The sequence below is a fragment of the Pongo abelii genome, chromosome 5, assembly GCF_028885655.2.
Source record: "Pongo abelii isolate AG06213 chromosome 5, NHGRI_mPonAbe1-v2.0_pri, whole genome shotgun sequence".
NCBI lineage: Eukaryota > Metazoa > Chordata > Mammalia > Primates > Hominidae > Pongo > Pongo abelii.
The window spans coordinates 118825220-118846583 of NC_071990.2; the positions used below are offsets into that span (position 1 = coordinate 118825220).

A 21364-nucleotide genomic window follows, 5' to 3' on the forward strand; every position below is an offset into this window, starting at 1 on the left:
TCCTCTACCTATATTATTTTCTAAGAATACACAACAACTGCACAATTTTCATTTTAAATATAAGCAGGTTTTTATTTTTTTAACTGTCTTATGGATAAATACTCCAATTATTTTACCTTAAGCACCCCTCAAAAGCCTCATGTTTTGAAGGAGGAGCAAACTAAGCCAAGAAATTTGTGAACATCAAGTTGCACAGCAGGAAAATTGGATGCAGCTCAATCATTACTTTTAGCATGCCATAGAGCTCTTTTGATAAAGTTTTAGAAGGTCTAAGCTAACAACCTAAAACATCTTTATTTTACACATGAAGAAACTGAGACCTAAGAGATTATGTGAGATGCCCCAAATTACAAATTGCACGGTATTAAAACTCGGACCTCCTCCTGACATCCTTTGTAATTCTGGCAATAATAGAAAAAATGGGGAAGATGTAGTGCATGAGCTCCAAATGAGAGCATATTCCCCAAATATCAGAACTAGACAAAGCTTTAACTAAACAGCAGATTCTGAACCCCATACACACACCCCATACCCACACACATGCACAAAGACAGGCACTGGTACTCGTGAGCATACACAGGTATGAATACACAGACACACCTGCAGGCATGCAAACAGGAACAGATGCAGGTACAGATATGCAAGCAAACAAAGCACACATTCCCCAAGTTGTTTAGGAATTACAAAGAAAATAGTTGACTCCACATGGCAATTTAACTGTAATGAACTACAGCACAAAAAGCTGCTGATAAAGATGTAAATATTATGTCACATCTACCTATAATTGCTTCTACACCTTTTGTTTTAAAGTATGTGTACAAAAAGTAATCACTTCACCTTTTAAATATCTGTATTCTCTTTATGTTTTAAAATGTAATTTAGGATGAAAGTACAGATTGGAATTTAAATCTCTAGCAATTATACCATTTAGTGCCAATATCCCAAATTTATCATAGACATCCATCTACTTTTCATAAGGCTTTAAACCTCATATAGTCAAAAAACAAAAATGTAAAAAATAAAAATCATATAGAGGTGGCAGGATAACACTATAAAAAATACTAACGTATTAGTTATTGAGTACTATATTAAGTTTAATATAGTAAATTGAGCTTCCAATTAATAAGAGAATCTTTACAGATTATATAAATCCCCTTTTCTCATTAGAGGAAGCAATTCCATTTTATCTGGCAAAACTGTCTTTTTTCCTGGGACTAAACTTTTAAAAGAATGCATCACAGAGATTCTTTTTTTTTTTTGAGATGGAGTCTCGCTGTGTCACCCAAGCTGGAGTGCAGTGGCGTGATCTCGGCTCACTGCGAGCTCCACCTCCCAGGTTCACGCCATTCTCCCGCCTCAGCCTCCCGAGTTAGCTGGGACTACAGGTGCCCGCCACCATGCCTGGCTAATTTTTTGTATTTTTAGTAGAGACGGGGTTTCACTGTGTTAGCCAGGATGGTCTCAATCTCCTGACCTTGTGATCTGCCCGCCTCAGCCTCCCAAAGTGCTAGGAACAGAGATTCTTACATAAAAGATCCTAAGCTACCTGACAGACAACAGAGGCAGAACCATTCTTCATAAGACCTTTTCTCTTGTGACAAAAGTCAAGAAGAAAATGTAACCAATGAAAGCCATTTTGATCCATTCCTTTTCTTGTACACCTTCAAAATATCATTTAACTCATTCACTTTATTATAAAAAATCTCCCTCTATTTTTTCTTTCTTCTATGTGCCTGAGGTGGTCAAAATCACAGAAATCTAATGAGTCTTACTCTAAAACACAAGACTATGACAAAACAGAAAATATATTCAAAGGTCAAATTGAAAATCTCTGCCATCCCTCAAGACAGGAAATAATACTCCTCCTTACTTCAAGTCAGCTCTTGAAGCAGTTATCTGGTCTATGAAACTTCTGTGAGAAAGCTGTATCTGTTCACTCTATTTTTTTTCTATCCAACCATAATGACCACTAATCTGCCATTAGTTCTCCCCCAAAAAATAAAATTCTACAGTCTAGACAAGCAAATGTAATCCTCATAATATACTCTGAGAGATGCACTTTTTATCCAGATACGACAACTGAAGTACATAGAGGTTAGGTAACTTCACCATGGTCATTAAAAAGCCAGTAAACCAGGCATACATAACTACTAGAGAAGCTAAGGCAGGAGGATCACTTGAGCCCAGAGTTTGAGGCCAGTCTGGGCAACACAGCAAAACCCCCATTTCTTAAAAAAATCAACCCCCCAAAAAGTAATATATATATATAAAACTACAAATTGTAATGAGCTGTATGAAAGAAACTAAGAGAATTAGCAGAGTGGGAGTGTATGGCTATTCTTCTGGGAAGAGTTTTGATTATTACTAAAGCAGCAGGTCCCAAGGTCTATGGGACGTTTTCAGGGGATCTGAAAGGTCAAAACTATTTTCATTATAATAACACATTATTTGTCTTTTTCACTATGTTGATATACTGAAGGTACAAAAGTAATGATGAGTAAAATGTTGGGATTTTAGTACAAGTCAATGCAGTGGCACCAAACTCCATCAGTAGTCATTGTAGTCTTTACTGCTATGCACTTGTAGTTTTTGTCACTACTGATGTTTTGTTTTAGTTTTTTTTTTTTTTTTTTTTGAGACAAGGTCTCACTGTGTTGTCCACGCTGGGCTGCAGTGGCATGATCACAGCTCACTGGGGCCTTGGAACTCCTGAGTAGAAATAATCCTCCCACCTCAGCCTCCTGGGTAGCTAGGACTACATGAGCACATGGTCATTTTTACATTTTTTTGTATTTTTTTGTATTTATTTAAAAATAGGTTTCACTATGTTGCTCAGGCTAGTCTTGAACTCCCAGTCTAAAGTGATGCTCTCAGCTTGGCCTCTGTATTAGTCTTCACTGCTATAAAGAAATACCTGGGACTGGGTAATTTATAAATATTATTATTATAAACAAAAGAGGTTTAAATGCTTCATGGTTCCACAAGCTGTACAGGAAGCATGGCTGGGGAGGCCTCAGCAAACTTTTTTTTGAGACATTGTCTCACTCTGTCACCCAGGCCAGGGTGGAGTGCAGTGGCATGATCTTGGCTCACTGCAACCTCCACTTCCCAGGTTCAAGAGATTCTCCTGCCTCAGCCTCCTGAGTAGCTGGGATTACCATTGCCTGCCACCACGCCCAGCTGATTTTTGTATTTTTAGTAGAGATGGGGTTTCACCATGTTGGCCAGACTGGTTTTGAACTCCTGACCTTAAGTGATATGCCCGCCTCAGCCTCCCAAAGTGCTAGGATTACAGGCGTGAGTTATCCTCTATTAAGCCAGGAATTTAAAGGTTTGAAAAAATATAAAACAATGCTATTCTTCTAAAACATTTTTTGGTTTTAGAAAATATAATTACGTTTTAATTTAAAATCATTTATATTAACATGTAATGAGTTTATTGTAGTTATTTTTAAATGATGTAATAAAGTTTTCTCAGTTTAATTTCTAATACAATAAATTCTACATTTATACTTTTTTTATATTTTATATTTTTATATATTTATACATATAACCCACATTTAAAAAACAAAAAAAGAGCTCTTTGGGGTTCTCAAAATTTGTAAGAATGCCAAGGGGTCCAGAAACCAAAAAGTTTGAGAACCTTGACTTAGACCTTCTGAAAAAAGGCTCATGTGGCTACACCATATAGATTGGGGGTAGGCAATCTTTTGGCTTCCCTGGGCCACACTGGGAGAATTGTCTTGGGCCACACACAAGATACACTAACACTAATGATAGCTGCAAGCTAAAATTAAAAAGAAAAAACAAATCAAGCAAAAAAATCTCATAATGTTTTAAGAAAGTGTACGAATTTGTGTTGGGCTGCATCCAAAGCTGTTCTGGGCCACATGCAGCCCACAGGCTGCGGGTTAGACAAGCTTGATATAGAGTAAGAGGAAAGAATGGTGAGATACATCATAGGAGGGATACCCAAATGTCAGATCATGCAGAGCCTGTCTGCCAAAATTAAGAGTTTGAATTTTATTCAAAAAGCAATTGATGAATTTATGTTTTCTTATTATTTATTTATTTATTTTTTTGAGATGGAGTTTCGCTCTTGTTGCCCAGGCTGGAGTGCAATGGTGCAATCTCGGCTCACTGCAACCTCCACCTCCCGGGTTCAAGTGATTCTCCTGCCTCAGCCTCCCCAGGAGCTGGGATTACAGGCACGTACCACCATTCCTGGCAAATACTTTATTTTTAGTAGAGACGGGGTTTCACCATGTTGGTCAGGCTGGTTTTGAACTCTTGACCTCAGGTGATAACGCTCACCTCAGCTTCCCAAAGTGTTGGGATTACAGGTGTGAACCACTGCGCCCTGCCCTAATTTTTTTTTAAAAGGCAGCTATGTGTAATATGAGAGACAACATGAATGAACTGAGTTGGGGGATGTGAAATGGAAACCAGTTGATAAATCTGACAAGTAATTTGCCGTAAACCTCAAATGAAGATCCAATCAATAAAAAATGTTTCCATTTTAATTTCAAAGCACTCAGTTGCTCCATAATCAAACTGGAGATGGGGTGGGGAGGAGAATCAACCTACTCAATATTTTAGGAATATCACAATTACTAAATCCATACTCAATATTCTTATTTAATGATGTTTAAAGTTATTTTCAATCAGTTTCAATTTTTTCCCAAAATAAGATACCATGAAATATTAACTCACAAATTATATGCTTATGAATTACATACCAGGGGAATAAATGAACCTGAAGATCAGTCTTTCAGCAATGGAGCAGGCACTGTATACATGAATATAGAGTCAACAAGACAGATACCATCCTAGCTCTCATGAAGCTTATATTACAGAATGATTGTGCGTAATCTTTGAAGATTTATAGCAGAACACCAGATGCGTTTCAAAAAATTCATTCATTCAAATAAACATTGAGTACTTACTGTGTACCACAATATGGGGACAAAAAGATGAATAAGACATGGATTCTAGAAGTTCTCTATTAGGAAAAGATAAGAATGTATTTCCAGGCTGGGCATGGTGGCTCACACCTTAATCCCAGCACTTTGGGAGCCCAAGGCGGGTGGATTGCTTGAGCTTAGGAGATCGAGACCAGCCTGGGCAACACAGTGAGACCCTGTCTCTACAAAAATTACAAAGAATTAGCTGGGCGTGGTGGTATATGGCTGTAGTCCCAGCTACTCAGGAGGCTGAGGTCAGAGGATCACTTGAGCCCGGGAGGTCGAGGCTGCAGTAAGCCATGATCGTGTCACTACACTCCAGCCTGGGCAACAGAGTGGGACCCTGTCTCAAAAAAAAAAAAAAAAAAGATAAAAAGATTACATTTCCAATTGTGATGCAAAGTGTGGTAAGCACTATTTGAAAGACGTGTGATATACCAATTCAAAAAGAGGTAAGGGGAGGTAGTCAGAAAGAAGTTCTCTGAGCTTTGAATGGAGATCTGCTAATACAGGGAGTGGAAACGGAAAGGTGAGATATAAAAACACCTGACAGGTGAAACAGGGAATAATTAGATCAAAATGGCTGGTATTTAACACATCAGTTCCAAATTTTTTTTTTTTTTTTTTTTTTTTGGAGAAGGAGTCTCACTCTGTTGCCCAGGCTGGAGTGCAGTGGCATGATCCCAGCTCAATGCAACCTCCACCTCCCACGTTCAAGCAATTCTCCTGCCTCAGCCTCCTGAGTAGCTGGGATTACAGGCATACGCCACCACACCCAGCTAATTTTGTATATTTAGTAGAGATGGGGTTTCACCATGTTAGCCAGGCTGATCTTGAACTCCTGACCTCAGGTGATCTGCCCACCTTGGTCTCCCAAAGTGCTGGGATTACAGGCGTGAGCCACTGCACCCGGCCCCAAATTTCCAATTTTAAAAAGGGGCCAAATACCAATTCTGTAATCCATATATAAACCAATCTGATATCTATACCAAAGGAATTAGTCAGCAATGTGGTTTGGGAGCATGGAAGCAAAGAATACAAAAAACAAACAAAAAGCTCCTAGAAACCAAAATAAGTTCACAAAAAGATAATGCTACCTTCTAAATCAGCTTTACAAAGCATTTGATGGTTCAAACTATTTCCCCTAAAACATGGTTCTGACTTTCAAACAGCTTACATTCTAGAGGTAGAAAGATGTGGTAACTGCTAATTATAGTACAATGTAACAAATCTAGCAGTACAAATAAGTTCAAGGGCTTAGGGCAGCCTCTGCCTATAAAGAGCAGAGAGGAGTGGAGTAAGGAAAGCCCTCACTGAGACAGTGACGTAAGTGGAGTCTTGAAAGACGAGTGTATGTTTGATACTGTAGACAAAGGGTACAGAGAAGGCATTATACACCAAAGCCTATGTGAAAGTACAGGTGCCATAAAAGAGCAAGGCCTATTTATAGAACTGCAAATAGACCAGTTTTATTGAGGCAAAAGCAGCTAAGAAGGGGTGATAAGAGATAAGGAGAGACAGACAGGCACACTGATCACGGGCCAAAGAATTTGAATTTTAGAGAGATACAGAAAGAAGAATGACAGAATTAGGTTTGTCTTTTTAAATATAAACCACTAATATGAATCACTCTAGAATGATCAGGCAACAAAAGGATGGTTTGGAAGGAATAATGATTAGGAGACTATGTTAGGAATACGCAAGAAGAATAAGGACCTTAATTATGCAGAATATCCTAATCTTATCTCATTATCTTTCCCAGACCTGCTCCTCCTTTTCCTGTATTCCTTACTTCAGTAAATAGTAATGTATTAACTTCCTAGGGCTGTTACAAAAAATTAGCACAAGGCTGGGCACGGTGGCTCACGCCTTTATGTAATCCCAGCACTTTGGGAGGCCCGAGGCGGGAGGATCACCTGAAGTCAGGAGTTCAAGACGAACCTGGCCAACATGGTGAAACGTTGTCTCTACTAAAAATATAAAAATTAGCTGGGCATGGTGGCTGGCGCCTGTAATCCCAGCTACTCAGGAGGCTGAGGCAGGAGAATTGCTTGAACCCAGGAGGCAGAGGTTGCAGTGAGCTGAGATTGTGCCACTGCACTCCAGCCTGGGCGACAGAGAGAGACTCTGTCAAAAAAAAAAAAAAATTACCACAAACATGGTGGCTTAAAACAACATAAGTTTATTCTTTCACATTTCAGGACGCCACAAGTTTGAAATAAGGTATTGACAGTGCTGGCTCTTTCTGGAGACCCTGTGCCTCTCTCCTAGCTTTCAGTGCTGTTGGCAATCACTGGCATCCCTTGGCTTGTAGATACATCACTCCAATCTCTGCTTCTATCATCACATAGCCTTCTTCTCTGTGTCTGTGTGTGGCCTTTTCTGTCTCCTATCAGCACACTTTCATTGGATTTAGGGCCCCCTGTAATCCACTATAATCTTACCTCCATCTTTACATAATTACATCTGCAAAGACCCTCTTTCTAAATAAGGTCACATTCTGAGGTTTTGGGGGTGGATATAAATTTTGGAGGGATACGATTCAACCCACTACAGATACTGAACAATCATTTCCCAAACAGAAATGCAGTGTTATCCTTAACCCTTTCTCTTATCTCCTGCATCTACATAATTATCAAATCCTGTCAATTCTCCTTCCTTAGTCTTCAATTTATCTCCTTTTCATCAGCCCCATTACCATTTTCACTTCAATAACACACTTGTCTGTATAACAAACTCCTTTGCTATAACATTGAATAAACCTAGTTATTACTCTCATTACTGTGCCTGTACCTAAACAGATATACATTGCTAGAGAAAATCACACAACAGTACAGACCGGTTGCACCATAATTTATGATAACTAACCCCAAGTCGGTCCTCAACAATGCCTGGCAGTCCTGTTTCTCTGGCCAACTGGCTCTCCCACTCTTCCATAACTATCTCAAACCTCTTCTGCTAGCCTCATGCTCTTACTCTCACCTACTTTCAGCAACTGACCTGGGCTCCTATTTTACAGAAAAAAAAAAGCCATCAAACAGAAACTTCCACAACCTCCTACTGTCCACTCGCATTCTCTCCCTCTTCTAAGTAGCTGTTATTACAAAATCTCACTAATATTAATTACCCCAATCTTTTTCTATACTTGGCTTTTCTCTCAAGTAGATGCTTCTCACAGACTTATGTTTTGTTTTTATTTAAAAACAAAATGAAAACAAAACCTCCCTTGTACCCTACAATCTCACTTCTTGCTATCTATTCAGCCACACTCAGTCTTTCTGCTTTTCTCTCCACCTCCTCCATCCCCCATCAGACATAATGTGTTTGTGCAGAGACTGATTTCTCTAGCTCCGTAGCCTCAGGCCTCTTACTTAATCCCTGTAAAGTTGGAGTAACTATACTAATAAACCTGTTTCCAGGGCTGTTGTGAGAATTGGATGAATCAGTCTATGTAAAAGACTCAGAAGAGAGGTTGGCCCATGGTAATTGATCAATAAAGTTGGCAATATTGTTATTGCTAATAATATAACACATTCATCTATCTATTCAGGCAACCAGCTGCACAAGATTGTCACTTGGATTTATCCTGAACTCCCTCATCCCTCTGTTCCAATCCATCTCTAGGTTTTTTTTATTTTTACCTCTCCAGTTTCTCTTGTTCTGAATACCTTCTCCTACCTCTATTATCTTACTCCACATTATCATAATCTCACATAAACAGAAACCTTCTAAACAATTCTCTGCATTCATTCATGTCATTCTCCCCAACTTTCTCCATACCACAGTCAGAGTGAACTATTCTAACTTCATATCTGAGGCTACGAACTGGTTTAAAAGACTTCCCACGATTATGATAAAGCCCCAAATATTTCTGCATGGCCATAAAGTCATGTAGAAATAGTCCCTCCCTGTCTGTTCAAACTTATCTTGTATCTTGCTTCTTTTGCCCTCTTCTCTTGTAACACATACCAACTGTCTCTTGAATCTTCAAATGCACTATGCTCTTGCCCACCACAGGTGCTTTTCACTTCCCATTCCCTCTACTGCAATGTTGAATGGCATTCCTATTTCTCTTAGCTTAATTCATTCCTATTAACACATAATTCCTTTATGTCTTAGCTCAATAACTTCCTCAGGGAAGCCTTCTCTGACATCCCAAAATAGGGTCTCATTTACTCTTATGTACCTTTCACAGTATTCATCAAAGTTGCAATTTCTCATTTACATGATTATTCTCCCAACAAATTCCTCCAGTATAATCCAAACTCCATAAAAGCCATGACTACATCCCTTTTTGCTCTCCATTGTATCCCAAGTGCCCAATACAGCATCTGGCACATAATTCGTGTTCATAAGTGCGTACTGGATCAATATTAAACTTCAGCTTCAATGTTGCAAAACAGACTGTTTAAAAACAGGACAGATTTAAAGCAGCAAAGGGACAAGCATATCACCAGTTCATTATCAATGTGGCTCTAGATCAAAGTTAAGTTTCTCTACTGTTGGCTATGAACAGTAAATCACTTCAAAGAGATACTAATGGAGCAATTGCTGAGGGAAAGGAGGATGTGACAGAAGGTGTATTGTTGTGCTGTTACTTTAAAAAAGGAGTAACAGGCAGAACACTATTTCAAGGCAGAGGTGAATTTTTTAAAGTACTGGTTCACAATCTTTATTCTATTCCAACACACCTACTACTGCTACTATTACTATTCCTACTGTAAACCTAAAAGGAAGAGGCTGAGGCACAAAATATACTTTAGTATACCTGAGCCAAAATGAGGACAGCTACTCAACACATATTTCCCAGATGCCTGGGGAGTGCTCTGGCACCTGAATTACAAGCAGATTTTAAAGGGAAAAAGGAACAAGGCAGATACAAAGTTGCTTGATAAGAATTCTCATTGGTTTACAATCACTGATTAGTGACTGGCTATTCATTTTTGCACTGTAAGGTATGACTTACGGTGTCCAGCATATGGTATTTTATGGCTACTTGGCGTCAGTTAGTCTAAATCCTACATAGAAGGTGGCTTCAAGAGATAATTGCTTAGGTCAAAAGGGAGTGCCATAACTGCAGTTTCATTCCAATGCCTCTCTAGGCCTCACAATGGAAAGGAACTCAGTTGTGTTTTGTTTTGTTTGTTTGGGTTTTGTTTTGTTTTGTTTTTTCAATAGGTTTCTGGGGAACAGGTGGTGTTTGGTTACGTGAATAAGTTATTTAATGGTGATTTCTGAGATTCTGGTGCACCCATCACCTGAGCAGTGTACACTGTATCCAATGTGTCGTCTTTTATCCCTCCTCCCCTTCCCACCCTTTATTCCAGATCCCCAAAGTCCATTTTATCATTCATATGCCTTTGCATCCTCCTAGCTTAGCTCCCATGTATGGGTGAGAACATACATTTGGTTTTCCACTCCTGAGTTACTTCATTTAGAATAATGGTCTCCAATCAATTCCACCCAGGTTGCTGCAAGTGCTACTATTTCATTCCTTTTTATGGCTGAGTAGTATTCCAAGTGTCTATATATACACACCATATTTTTTTAATCCACTTATTGATTGATGGGCATTTGGGCTGGTTCCATATTTTTGCAATTGTGAGTTGTGCTGGTATAAACGTGTTTGCAAGTATCTTTTTAATATAATGAATTCTTTTCCTCTGGGTAAATACCCAGGAGTGGGGTTGCTGGATCAAATGGTAGATCTACTTTTAGTTCTTTGAGGAATCTCCACACTGTTTTCCATAGTGGTTGTACTAGTTTACATTCCCACCAACAGTGTAAAAGTGTTCCCTTTTCACCACATGCGTGCCAACATCTATTTTGTTTTATTTTTTTGATTATGGCCATTCTTGCAGGAGTAAGGTAGTATTGCATTGTGGTTTTGATTTGCATTCCTCTGATCATTAGTGTTGTTGAGCATTTTTTAATATGTTTGTTGGCCATTTGTATATCTTCTTTAGAGAATTATCTATTCATGTCCCTAGCCCTCTTTTTGATGGGATTGTTTTTTTTTTCTTGATTTGTTTGAGTTCCTTGTAGATTCTGGATATTAGTCCTTTGTCAGATGTAGATCGTGAAGATTTTCTCCCACTCTGTGGGTTGTCTGTTTACTCTGCTGATTATTTCTTTTGCTGTGCACAAAGTTTTTAGTTTAATTAAGTCCCATCTATTTATCTTTGTTTTTGTTGTGTTTGCTTTTGGGTTCTTAGTCATGAAGTCTTTGCCTAAGCCAGTATCTAAAAGGGTTTTTCCAATGTTATCTTCTAGAATTTTTATGGTTTCAGGTCTTAGATTTAAGTCTTTGATCCATCTTGAGTTGATTTTTATATACATTAAGAGAGGAGGATCCAGTTTAATTTTTCTACATGTGGCTTGCCAATTGTCCCAGCACCATTTGTTGAATAGGGTGTCCTTTCCTCACTTTATGTTTTTGTTTGCTTTGTCAAAGATCAGTTGACTGTAAGTATTTGGCTTTATTTCTGGGTTCTCTATTCTGTTTCATTTGTCTATATGTCTGTTTATACCAGTATCATGCTGTTTTGGTGACTTTGGCCTTATAGTATAAAGTCGGGTAACCTAATGCCTCCAGATTTGTTCTTTTTGCTTAGTCTTGCTTTGGCTATGCGGGCTCTTTTTGGTTCCATATGAATTTTAGGATTGTTTTTTCTAGTTCTGTGAAGAATGATGATGGTATTTTGATGGGAATTGCATTGCATTTGTAGATTGCTTTTGGCAGTATGGTCATTTTCACAATATTGATTCTACCCATTCATGAGCATGGGATGTGTTTCCATTTGTTTGTGTCACCTATGATTTCTTTCAGCAGTGTTTTATAGTTTTCTTTGTATAGGTCTTTCACCTCCTGGGTTAAGTATATTCCGAAGTATTTTAATTTTTTTGCAGGTCTTATAAAAGTGGCTGAGTTCTTGATTTGATTCTCAGTTTGGTCACTGTTGGTATATAGGAGGGCTACTGACTTGTGTACATTAATTTTGTATCCTGAAACTTTGCTGAATTCATTTACCAGTTCTAGGAGCTTTATGGATGAATCCTTAGGGTTTTCTAGGTATACTATCATGTCATCAGCAAACAGCAACAGTCTGACTTCCTCTTTAACCATTTGGATGTCCTTTATTTCTTTCTCTTGTCTGATTGCTCTGGCTAGGACTTCTAGTACTACACTGAATAGAAGTGGTGAAGGTGGGCACATTCTTCAGATAAAAAGTTTCTTTTCTTTTTTTTTTCTTCCACAGTGCTACTACTGTTCCAATCAATGCCTATGATTCTAGCATAGCCATGATCAAGTGGCTCATGACAGCAAAAACTCACAAGCACGTGGAAAGTGTGACAGATGTGAGCAATTTGAAATGGCACCACCTCAAAATACACTGATATTCTCTGCTATTCCATTCTCTTCAGATATGACTCTTCCCAAATATTGCTATGGCAAAAAGCAGTCACATGGATATCATTTGTATTTAAGATGTAATCTATGTTCTTAAAAAACTAAAAATAGAACATATACACTAGTGATATATGCCCCCTAAAAAGGAAATCAGTATGTTGAACAATATGTGCACTCCCATGTTTATTGCAACACTATTCACAATAGCCAAGATACGGAAGCAACCTATATTTCCACAACAGATGAACAGATTAAAAAAAAAAAAAAGTGGTATATATACACAAAGGAATACTACTCAGCCATAAAAAAGAATGAAATCCTACATTCAAGACCACATGGATGAGCTTGGAGGACATTAAGTAAAATAAGCAAGGCAGAGAAAGATACATAATGCATGTTCTCACTCAAACGTAGAAGCTAAAAAAATTGATCTACCAGGCATGGTGGCCCATACCTGTAATACCAGCATTTTGAGAGGGTGAGGCAGGAGGATCTCTTGAGCCCATGAGTTCAAGATCAGCCTAAGCAACATAGTAAAACCCCATCTCTAAAAAAAAAAAAAAAAAACAAAAAAAACAGAAAAATTAGCTGAGTATAGTAGCTCATGCCTATAGTCCTAGCTACTTGGGAGGCTGAAGCAGAGGGATCAACTGAGCTGGGAGTTGGAGGCCACAGTGCACTATGATCACACTACTGCACTCCAGCCTGGGTAACAGAGCGAGGCCCTGTCTCAAAAAAAGAAAAAAAAAAGTTGATCTCATAGAAGTAGAGAATAGAACAGTGGTTACTGTAAGTTGGGAAGGGTGAGGCGGGTAGGAAGATGTTGGTTAACACAGCGGTCATCAACCTTTTTGGCATCAGGGACTGGTTTTGTGGAAGACAATTTTTCCACAGGACGGTGTGGGGATGGTTTCAACAAAAGACATTAGACTCTCACAAGAAGCTGGCAACCCAGATACCTCGCATGTGCAGTTCACAACAGAAACAGGATTTGTGCTACTATGAGAATCTAGTGCCACCACTGATTTGACAGGAGCCAGAGGTCAGGCTGTAATGCTCTCTCGCCCACTGCTCACCTCCTGCTGTTCAGCCAGTTCCTAAGAAGCCATGGACCAGTACTGGTCCACAGCCCGGGGTAACAAAATTATAGCTAAAAAGGGGGAAAAAGTTCTAGTATTCTATAGCACCGTAAGATGATTACAGTTAATAGTAGCTTAATGTATATTTTCAAACAACTAGAAGAGCAGGTTTTGAATTGTTTGTAACATGAACAATGTTTGAGGTGACGGATATGCTAATTACCCTAATTTCATCATTATTGATTATGTGTATCCAAATACCACACTGTGCCCCCTAAACAGGTGCAATTATTATGTCAATTAAAAATAAAAAAGAATAGCCCTAATAGCCTATTCAAGTAAAAAAGTAATCTATGATTTTTTTGCAGCAAAATTTAATATTTTAATAATAAATATAGTGTTTAATGTTAACTACATTATAAATTACCCAAATTGGAGGTATCTGTTTCTTTATTATATAAAAATATTTTATTACAGTAATATGATTTAAGGTATTAACCTCTGAAACCACTGAATGTCACCACGTTCGTCATATTAAACCATAAGTGGTCTCAAATATGTCTTAATGTCCATATAATTAAAACAATAGAACAAATTCAATCCTTTTACTAAAAAGTAAAAAAGGGCAAGAAAATATGGAAATTGTTTCAAGATTTCAAACAATATATGGAGCAACCACTGAAATTCTGTAGATGGAACAGCAGCAAGTCTACTTTGAAAGGCACTGCTGACAATGAACTTCTTTCCACAGCAATACACAATGATTCCATGAAAATGGCAGAAGCTGCTAAACGTCTACAGATTAACATCAAAGACAAATAAGTTGACTGTAACTGAAAAAACACAAACAAATGAACAAACAAACAAAAATCATTAGGATTTTTCCCCTCCCCATTTTCCTAAGATCTTTAAATCAAGAGTTTCAAGCATGTTTAAAAAACATGCTCACATTGTGATATGCTAGCATTTCCTATTTTGAGAAACAATGCAACCTCCTAAATCAGGACATAAAGTCAGAATGTGTGATTTTCATTTCTGAAAAAAGAACATGCATAATTTATTACAATTCTGAATACTCACCTAAAATATTTAAAGACAAAAAAAATGGAGCACAGCCTCCTACTCAGAAAAGTATCCTTCCTCCCAATGTCTATATTTATATCTGACATAAAAAAAAATCCCTGTTTAAAGTTTCCTTAGGTCATTTTAAAAATAAATAAAATATTGTTTCATTTTTAAAAAGTTGTTAATGCCCAGTTGATACTGCAGTTGTAAATGATATGAAATTTCTCATGTGATGTTTTAGTCCACTTTCTGTTTCTTATAACAGAATACCAGAAACTAGGTAATTTATTAAAAAAGGAATGTATTTCTTACAGTTATGGAGACAGAGAAGTCCAAGGTTGAGGGGCCAGATCTCGAGAAGTCGAGAGCCTTCTTGCTGGCAGGGGATCTGTGCAGAGTATGGAGGCAGCGTAGGGTGTCACATGGCAAGGAGGCTGAGCATGCTAACATGCTTACTCAGGTCTCTCTTCCTCTTCTTATAAACCAGTTCTACACTCCTATGATAACTCATTCATCCATTAATCCAATAACAAATCAATCTATAAGTGGATTAATCCATTCATAAGAACAGAGTACTCATGATCCAGTCTCCTCTTAAAGGCCCCATATTGGAGATTCAATACTGTCACATTGGGGATTAAGTTTCCCTTACATGAAATTTGGGGGACACATTGGAATTATACCATGTGGTAAAAGCTACTCTTGATCTTTGTTGTTTAAAGCTAGAGAACTAATGGCCAGGCACAGTGGCTCATGTCTGTAATCAAAGCACTTTGGGAGGCCGAGGCAGGAGGATCACTTGAGACCAGGAATTCAAGACCAAACTGGGCAACAAAGCACTCCATCTCTTTTTTGAAAAAAATATAATAAGATAAAATAAGATGAAATAAAGCTAAAGTACTATTTCTAGAAAACATTAAATGCAATTTCACTATCTGAGAAAAATAGCTGTCTTGTGGAAATTACTACCAATAAAGAAATCAAGAGATGCTTTCATTTACCTACAGTAAGAAGTGATTACCTTCATATTAGCACTTTCTAATCTTTTCAAAAAGGATAGAAGAAATTAACAGTTCTCGCAGTGGAGAAGAGCCACAATTCTTGGATATGTAAATCTATGTTAATCAAAGATTAATTATGCCACATATTTCATGGCTAATAGAAGAGAAAGAATGCTGACCACTAGGCAAGGAGAGGATGTTTAACTGACATTCATATTGATACAGATACAATGGGCACTGTCAATGACAACAAGTAATGATGATTTCTTAGGAAAGCATGTTCAGAGTTTTGCACATCACTGATTATCCCATTTTTATCTATTACACTTTTTGAAAAGAGACCCATTCTCTTAAATTGTCTAGTTAGAAAGTACTCTTTATGCAATAATGTTAATCTATCTTGATTTCTAAATATTTTAATAATGCCCTTTTTAAATTTTCTGCACAATATGATAGTTTTTTTTTGTTTTTTTGAACCACAGCCACTCCACCCTCACCCACACCCAGGATCAGAGATTAAAGCAAATGATTCTTTATACTCTCTCAAAAATAAATCCAGACTTCGGAAAATTACACAGTAATGTACAAGCATATAAAAACTCAATGTCAGAAGTAATTTCAATAATTGCAGGGAGCTCTCTGGAGGTATCTGCCTGTAATTTAACGACCAACTATGGATGTAAACCAAGACAATGATACTATCGTTATGCACCACGAAATTTTCCTAAGAGCTTTGATCAGATTCCCCTAAATAGTTTATGCATGTCTCTGTATGCAATCATAGGCGCTGACCTGGAATAATTAAAATGAAAATAATCAGTGCTGTATCTGTCTTAACATATACAAATTCGGTTTATCAATGTGAAAGCAGACCTGCAAAACTCAATTGTCAAAAGGTGGCCTACGGTATTTTCATGACAGAGAATCTTTGTTAGGTTTGTTAATGTAACATGTGCAAGGGAGGCTGGTCTATGTAATTAGTTTCCTCCTCAGAGAGATACTAGGAAGGTGGACGACAGTACCCTGGGAACTCACACGTCGGTCTAGGGCCCTTTTTGTCCCCCACCCTCACCTCACCCCTTTCCTCAGACATGCACTCTCCCATCACATTTGAAGCCCCGGTGGGCAGTTTTCAAGGGTCGTTTCACTGGAGCGTTAAATGGGATCTGACGCCACCGGGCAGCCTGGGGTTGGATGCCACAGACGCCAGCACCCACGGCTCACCTCCAGCTTGTGGTTGATTTGAGACACAGACTGGGCTTTGTGGCAAAGCTGTGCAAAGCAGGAGCTCAGGCTGGTCATCTTCTGTCGCCCCTCATAAGTGATGTCCGCCTGGTCTGGATCGATCTCGCCCAGGAGCAGATCCACATCCACAAAAGCCTTGTCGAACTCCTTCTCCAGCACCTCCAGCCACCGGAACATGGATACCCCGCCAGGGGCCCCCACGGAGCAGGAGGCGCCTCCTGGGCCCCCTCCGGCTGCTGCTGGGCATGGACCGCCCGCCGCCATGGCGCCGTCAAGGGCCTCTCTCGACTGCTGAAGACCCTCGCCGCCCCCCGCGCACGAAGGGAACTGCTGGGACTGAGGGGACCCCCGCGCGCGCGCGCACGCTCCGTCACCTCCCTTCACCTCGCGCCGTTAACGCCAGCAACACAGCCACAGAACCGCAGGAGTAACGAGGATAAAGCTGAGGCGGCAGCGGCGGCGACACACGGAAGACTCGGTCCGTCCCACCTCCCAGCCTGCCCCCGCTGCGCATGCGTAGCGAAGAGCTGGGCGGATGCAGCCAGGAGGGACATAATAGGCGGGGACAGGATGCGACCTTGGCCTATGAAAGGCCTCAGCTTGGGAGAGGCCTGTCAGCAGCCATATTAACAACTGGCAAACAACGGCTTGAATCCCTGAGAAACCGAGGCGCGTGGTTTCTGCATCCTGGTTGGAAAGGCCCGAGGATGAGAAAGGTGTCCACGTCGCAGAAAGGAAGGATTTCCGCCGGTTTGACTTAACAGTTGGCGGGAACCGTTCCAATATCCTCCCAGAAAGTTGCTGCGGTGGCATCTAGGGTCAGGGAGGGGAGAGCAAGGAAGGGCGGTGTGAGCATGCGCAATAGCCACGTTTTACCTTCTCAATTCCAGTTCCTGGATAGGATGGAGTGGGTGTACACACTGGCTGTTCTTGGTAAACCAGACCCCAAATTCCAGGTGTGGACTGCCTAAAGCTGCGCATTGAAGCGGCTGACCAGATTTTGCGGAATTAATAGAAGACTTTTTGTCTTGTGATTAAGAGTCAGGTAGACCTGGATTCAATTCTTACCCTCTGTCACATACTACCTGTGTCACCTTTCATGTATTAGTTAACCTCGAAACCAAGTTTCCAAATTTTACTTAACTCAGTTGTAAGGTAAAACGCTTAGCGTCACTTCTTGGCACAAGGTATTCCTCTTAATACACCATAGGTCACACATTTCAAAAGCAACTACAGTAGTGCTTCACTTAAGATGGGGATATGTTCTTAGGAATGTGTCCTTAGGTTAATCATCCCTTAGGGAACATCCTAGAGTGTATTTAAACACAAACCTAGATAGTATAGCCTACTGCACACCCAGGCTATATGATGTAGCCTATTGCTCTTAAGCTGTAAACCTGTACAGCATGTTGCCATTCTGAATACGGTAGGCGATTATAACACAGTGGTAACTATTTGTGTACTTAAAACATATCTAAACATAGAAAAGGTACAGTCATATACTCTTATAGGATCACCATAGTTTATGTGATCCATTCATTGCTGAAGCCTTGTTATTTGGCACATAACTGTACTTTAAAAGGTGTATTTATTTGAAAACTGGTAGTGTCCTCACACATGACATTTCAGAAGATCAAAATTGTGAATTCATATATTTACAAATATATTGAATGCAGAGCTCTGTTGCGACATTGAAGACACAAAAATGAATGAGACATAACCCTTACTCAAGATAGGCTAGTGAGGCTACTAACTCTCAACTATAACTTTAACTTGAATTGTTCAGTGCCTTTAAAAGTATCCAGCAACTCCTCTCTTTATATTCTGCCTACTTCCACTTCAAGGGTAGACAGTCCTAGAAAGGGAAAGAGAAACCTGTGTGATTAGAGTAGGCTGGTGGAAACTCCTGCATTGCCTAGAAGCATATTTAGCTGAGTGCAGTCTGCTGTTATCTGTTCTCGGGACAGACCCTTCCAGTTAATCACCACCCAAAGCCTGCATTGTGTGCCCTTCGCCGATGCAAGGCAACTGAGGAGCAAGAAATCACAATTTTATTTTTGCAGTCTTTGTACTGCATGGCAGACTGGTTAGCATGAAGCAATAAAGTCCTTCGGCTTGAGCAGACTTAGCTAATCAAAATGGATCATGAGATCCTGACCTTAGACTTAAGTAGGGACCTTCATACAGATTTTAGTACACAATAAATAATGTAAAACTAAAATTTACATCTTTCCCCATTCCCTGCCAAAATTAGCTTTATTTTCATCTACAATATTTGCAAAAACATCATTGCTACAGATATCAAGCTCCTAGCCACTTTATCTACACATAATACAGTTAGCAATGCATTTTCAGGAACGCGAAGTAAATAATTTAAAATTAGCAGGGCAGGGGGAGAATACATCGAGCCACAATTATAATAGCTTTCAATTATTGAGTCCTTACTATGTTTTAGGCATTATGCTATTTTCTTTAATTCTTTGATCCTTACAAAATCCTGTGAGGTAGGTATGATCACGTCTTTTATTGTTGTTGAGACAGGATCTTGCTCTGTCGCCCATGCTGCAGTGCAGTGGCACGATCACAGCTCACTGCAGCCTCAGAGCCTTGTTGACCAGGCTGGTCTGGAACTCCTGGACTCAAACAATCCTCCTGCTTAGGCCTCCAAAAGTGCTGGGATTACAGGTGTGAGCCACTACACCCAGTAATCACTTTTTAACAGATAAAGTCACAGACAGCTTAAGTGTCTTGGTAAGGTCACAAAACTAGAAAGTGATTGAGGTAGTATATCAATCTAGGTGTCTTTTTCTCCTAAGTTGTTGCTGTTAACCATGTAATACAGAAGAATGAAGGAATCTATTTCTTCTTGTAAAAGTTAGCAGTATAATAAACTAGCAAGTCAGTTCCAAAAGTTCTTTTTAATTTCTTCCTAGTTAGAAACCATATACAAATCTATTAACATATAAGAAATATTACCAAAAAATTGTAATAACTCATTTTCTATTACTTGTAACTCTAATTTATATGAAGCACACTTGAGTATAAATTTCATTTCTTTAAAAAATCAACTTCCAGCTACATTGTGTGGGTGCAGCTGAGTGACATTTTAAGTGTTTATATGTTTCCAGTGCTCTAATGGTTTGTGGGTACCCCCATTTTCAAGATTGCAGAACCCAGCTTCGTATCTATTACCTTTACAACTTCAACAAGTCATAGACTCATCTGTGTCTCAGACGAGTTTCATGTCATGTTGCCCCTTCTCATTACCATAGTATGTAGACATAATCTTTTGCCCACCTTGATTGAGGTTATGCAAATCTGCAAATCACAGCAGAACATGGATGTGAAAAGGAGGGCTTATCATTGGGGCTTGATGTTCAAGTGCTGCCATCTGTTGTCGGTGTGCTCTATCTACACTTACTGCCTTATCCTTACCTACTCTGGAATTTGAGATTGTATGTAATGTCAATACTTGAGCGATTTGTTTTTCCACAGATATTAAAGTCTTGATACTTCTGTTTGCAATTGGATTGGCAGAAGCTTCCAATAACTGTTTTATGAATCATGCTTATGTGATTTTTAAAAAATATAACTTAAATGTGACACTCTTGTTTTAGGAACTTATCCCTACAGAGTTTTGTCACAAGGAATTACTAAAAATAAATTGGTTGGAGACTGAGGAAATTGGGGAAAGAGAGACGATGCTAAGGATTTCTTTGATAGGTACTGGTAATTAACTGTGGGGTCAGTGTATAGTTTAAATATTTATGGAGCATCATTGATTGCAAGGGCATTGTAATAAAAGGGTGTATAAGACCCACCTTGGACTGGAGAGGGAGATTATCACTTATTGAACTCTACTGTGTTCCAGGCTCTGTACCTAACTTCACATGTTTCATTTAGTTTCCAGTAACCCTACCAAGAGAAGGGGTTAAGTATATGCTGTTAGTGGCTATAACAAGTTGTATATATGGTGAATGAAGAGAGTAAAAATCCACTAGCATTTTACTTAATCAATGTAGGAAAGGTTTGGAGTGTTGTATTCATACATATTATTTATATTTATTGAATTTATTATTCATATTACCCACAGTTTTGAAAATTTCAGATACATATGCTAAAGAAGTAAGTTTAGGAATCCAAAGGGATTTATTAGCCTTATTCTCCTGATTATTTCCCTTATATAAACAAAGGGATCTGGGTGTGGCGGTGTGCACCTGTAGTCACAGCTACTTGAGAGGCTGAGATGGGAGGATTTCTTGAATCTAGGAGTTTGAGACCCTCCTGGGCAACATAATGAGATCATGTCTCAAAAACAAACAAAAAACAGGACAACTGTTTGCTCTCTTGTTTTTAAAACTTGAGAATTTTGGTACAGTGATTTAGAATTAGCTCAGACACCTCCTCTTCCAGGAAGCCTTCCTTCTTTCTCCTCATATGATGCTATGGGCTCCATCCCCAATTAGTTTCCTGTAAATATCTTTTACAGCATTTATCATATTATTTTGGAGCTTGTTAGACTGTGAGTTCCTTGGCAACAATAACTGTATCTTACTTATTTTTGTATCCCAGGTCCTAACACAGGACCTAGAATGTGGT

At 39.0% G+C, this 21364-nt stretch overlaps 1 protein-coding gene across 2 annotated transcripts in view; it reads right to left on the reverse strand.

Moving 5' to 3' along the window:
• Positions 1-17612, reverse strand: part of GOPC (golgi associated PDZ and coiled-coil motif containing) — a 42760-nt gene extending 25148 nt beyond the window's left edge. Inside the window, exon 1 of one of the 2 annotated variants that reach the window (XM_024247800.3) lies at positions 16745-17612. In XM_024247800.3, coding sequence (XP_024103568.1) covers positions 16745-17029 — 285 coding nt within the window. In that variant the 5' untranslated portion in view covers positions 17030-17612. 2 annotated transcript variants of the gene reach the window in all.
• Positions 17613-21364: the final 3752 nt, after the last annotated feature.